Source organism: Arachis ipaensis, chromosome B10 (genome assembly GCF_000816755.2).
Source record: "Arachis ipaensis cultivar K30076 chromosome B10, Araip1.1, whole genome shotgun sequence".
NCBI classification, from domain to species: Eukaryota; Viridiplantae; Streptophyta; class Magnoliopsida; order Fabales; family Fabaceae; genus Arachis; species Arachis ipaensis.
The window spans coordinates 117,259,187-117,262,983 of NC_029794.2; the positions used below are offsets into that span (position 1 = coordinate 117,259,187).

At 41.2% G+C, this 3,797-nt stretch overlaps 1 protein-coding gene across 1 annotated transcript; it reads right to left on the minus strand.

Annotated features, from left to right (window-relative positions):
• Window positions 2,410–3,537, minus strand: LOC110268474 (pentatricopeptide repeat-containing protein At2g15690-like). Its single transcript, XM_021114662.1, has one exon. The coding sequence runs from the start codon at window positions 3,520–3,522 to the stop codon at window positions 2,410–2,412; it is 1,113 nt and encodes a 370-aa protein (XP_020970321.1). The 5' UTR covers window positions 3,523–3,537.

The following is a 3,797-nucleotide window of genomic DNA, read 5'->3' on the forward strand; positions in this document are numbered from 1 at the left end:
CAATTAAAATTGTCCAATGTGAAAATGACAACATAATTTAAAATCCTTTTTTTGCCAGTTTTATTTTAATCAGAATAATTTTTATAGATATTTAAAAATATTAAATAAACTCCGCCTATGTTATACCTGCAGCACATAGCCGATCCCAAACCTGAATAAAGGAGGAGGGTTGTGTTAGGTTTTCAATAGCCAACATAAAAACATAATAGAATCTTCATGACATGGATCAAAGATGTTATTGCACTAAAGTTAGGTCGTTGCTCGGAAGCAACGCGCTGTATGGCTTGCATACAATGTCAAATGAGCAAGAGCCGCAACATCGGTGCCCGGGTGTAATGTTAAATGAGCAAGGATTCCCGTGTTTTCGTGAATGGACGAGAGTAAGTAAGTTAGTTCACAAAGAAAAAAGTAAAGGTCGAAGCGACAAAAGGTTGAGATTTGGGATATGGAAGATAGGCATTCTAACAGGAAAATCCATGGAGGTGGAGGATACCATGACAAGGAGAAATATTAACATCATGTGCCTACAAGAAACAAAATGGGTCGGTACGAAGGCTAGGGAGTTGGATACTGTAACACACTTACTTTTAACACATCATGATCGTACTAAAAGTTCAGGTGTTACTTACGTCTAATCTTTTAACTTGTTACTATATTTATTTAATATCAAGCCTACTTCATAAATATGAACCGAGTCTTTAATTATTAATGCGAAAAGTCTGTACTTTAAAATCACATAGTCACATATCATATTCACATAATAATAAATACATTGACTTATTTACAATGGAAAAACAACCATTTGTACCCATAAACTTTACGAACGCTGACAAAAGTACCCACTAAAGAAGGAAACTAATGTTGTATCCATCAAAGATGGATTCCGTACGAAAAAAGTACCCAAATCCTAAATTTATGTTGACTTTTTAATAAAATTCCAGAATTACCCACACCATTATCTTCAACCCCTCCTCTCTTTTTTCCCAAATTTCAAACACCTTCATTGCCTAAAAATCGTAAACTCAATACCTAAAAACCCCAAATTACCATTTTCCTAACCCTAATCTCAATACCCCTTTCAGCAAATTTCAACCCTCTCTTTATTCTTTTCATCAATTTTACCACCTCCTTCACCAACACCATCATCACCGCCACCGTCAACAACCGTCAGCCTCATCTTCCTCCTTTTTCACTATCACAGTCCATAAACAACAACAACTTCACTCTAACTTTTAATTTTACTTCTCATAATCACTTCTAATCTCAAATCCTATCAACACTTTATTACCGTCATTACCATCACCACCCTTCCTCCATCACTTTCAATACAATGTCAGAAGGAGAAGCACCTTTGGATGCTAAAAATTGAAACTTTGGCAAGATCATTTTGGTGGGGTCGCATGTGAGTAACACAGGAATCTTGCACATGATGGTGGTGATTTGGGAGAGTGAGAAAGTTCAATTTTGTTAATTATATAATAAATTTATAATTTGTATTGTTGTAAATATAGGACATTTTTTCCATGGAGTCCATGAGGTTGAAGTGGACCAATGAGGAGTTGAATCGCACCACAGGACCTTGCGCGCTGGATCTCAGTTTAGTCTCACTTCCGGAGCTTCTCCATCTAGCGTTGCGTGGGAACGGATGGATTGCCTGGTTGCCTTGTTGTCGTCTTTGTCATCGTCAACGTGGAAAGATGGCAGCAGTGGTGGTTAGTAGAGTAGTAGAGAATAGAAGGTGGTTAAGGTAGTGTCAATGGAGGTGTTTGAGATTTGGGAAAGAAGAGAGGAGGGGTTGAAGATAAAGAATGGGGTAATTCTGGAATTTTATTAAAAAGTCAACATAAATTTAGGATTTGGATACTTTTGTCGTACGAAATCTATCTTTGATGGATACAACGTTAGTTTTCTTCTTTAATGGGTATTTTTATCAGCGTTCATAAAGTTCATGGGTACAAATGGTTGTTTTTCTTATTTACAATTCTTTAAACACAAATCCTACCCCTCTAATAACCAAATAATAAAGGTGTTTGCTACGGTACGATCATAAATTCATACGTACAGATACGTTTAAAGAATAAATGACCATTTGTACCCATGAGAGATAAAAACGCTGACATTTGTACCCATGATAGCTCAAAACTAACCTTATACCCATGAGAGATGCTGTCCGTGCCTTGGATCTGAGCTTGGTTCGTGCCTTTCCGAACCTACGTGGCACTCCCAAACCCTCCCCCCCCAATCTGAGCCAACCATTCACCATCATCATCTTCATATTCTTCACCGTCACCATAACCTCCATCACCATCACCTCAGCACCGCCACAGCCACCTCCCTTCACCACAACCTCCGGCGACAACCCACACCGCCGCGCCCCTTTCTCTTCTTCTTCCCCTCTTCTCACCTCTGCTAAGCCCAGAAACCACAGCGCCAGCTCCTTCTCTGGCCACTCAAACCCTTCAATTTCTCATCATCCATATCTCCATGAATCCTAGCAAAATTTCGAAGAGCCTCCCAAATGTCATCTTCAGGCTGAAATGGCTTACTCTCAATAAACTCCTCAGCTTCATTCAACTGACTGGCATTACCCAGAATGTTAATGACCTCCATGTAATGCTCCATGGTGGGAACAATTCCATACTCCTTCATTGATTCAAAGTGCAATAATCCTTCCTCTACAGCTTCTTCCCTTGCACACGCAGCCAAAACCAATGCAAAAGTTTCACTCTCAGGCCGTATCCCTGCCTCCTTCATCTCCTGAAAAACCAACAAAGCATCATCACCAGCTCCATTTTCAGTGTATCCAATGATCATCAAGTGCCAAGAACTCATGTTTCTCTCTGGCATTCGATCAAACACCTTGCGTGCAATATTCATGTTACCACATTTCCCATACATTCCAATCAACCTATTGTTCAATTCAACCTCCCCTCGAAACCTCGATCTTCTCAAGAACTCATGAACCCTTTTCCCAGACTCAAGCGACCTCGTACCCTCGCACAAATTCAACATGACGAGAAAAACACCATAATCAGCAACAGAACCTTGACCCATGAGTTCCAAAGCTTCAGCAAGCTTACCCTCTTCGCACAACTCAATCAAATTAACGTTCAGGGTGGTTGCATCAAACAGCGCGTTTTGGCAGTTCTGGTCGACCCTATTATGAGTATTATCAAGTTTGGGTTTTGGTTCTCTGGGAAGATTCTCCTTCCATGAAGTTTGGGTCTTTTGAGCGAAACAACCAGTGGGGGTGGCGTTTTTACGGCGGGGTTGGACCTTGTTGCTATTGGTGGTGGGGTTCTTGGAATCGGGAACGGCGTAGGAGCATAGAGGAGTGGAAGGGAGAGAGCAATTGGAGGGCTTCAGAGGAGAGAAGTGTGGGAATTTGGAATGGGATGAGATGACGGTGTTTAATTTGCGGGGAACGGGTTCCAGTGACGCCATTGATGAGTGGAGTTTGAGCTCCATGGAGTTCTGATTTTGGAGGCTGTGTGGAACAATTGCAGAAGAATAATTTTCCATCCCTACGTTTTTTCCTGAGTTCTGTTTCTTTCATTGTATTGTTTTTAGTTCATTTTGCTTAATTTGGTTAGTTAGAAATGCATGTTAGTGGATTTAGGTGTGTTTTGATTCATGCTGGTGTTTGAAAATTTTGCTGTTTTGGTGGAGAGGAGGAGCTGGCGCTGTGGTTTCTGGACTCAGCGGAGGTGAGAAGAGGGGAAGAAGAAGAGAAAGGGGCGCGATGGTGTGGGTTGTCGCCGGAGGTTGTGGTGAAGGGAGGTGGCTGTGGCGGTGCT

Excerpts from the sequence above, each read along its gene's own strand:
- LOC110268474 (XM_021114662.1), bottom strand. The coding sequence starts at position 3,522 with ATGGAAAATTATTCTTCTGCAATTGTTCCACACAGCCTCCAAAATCAG.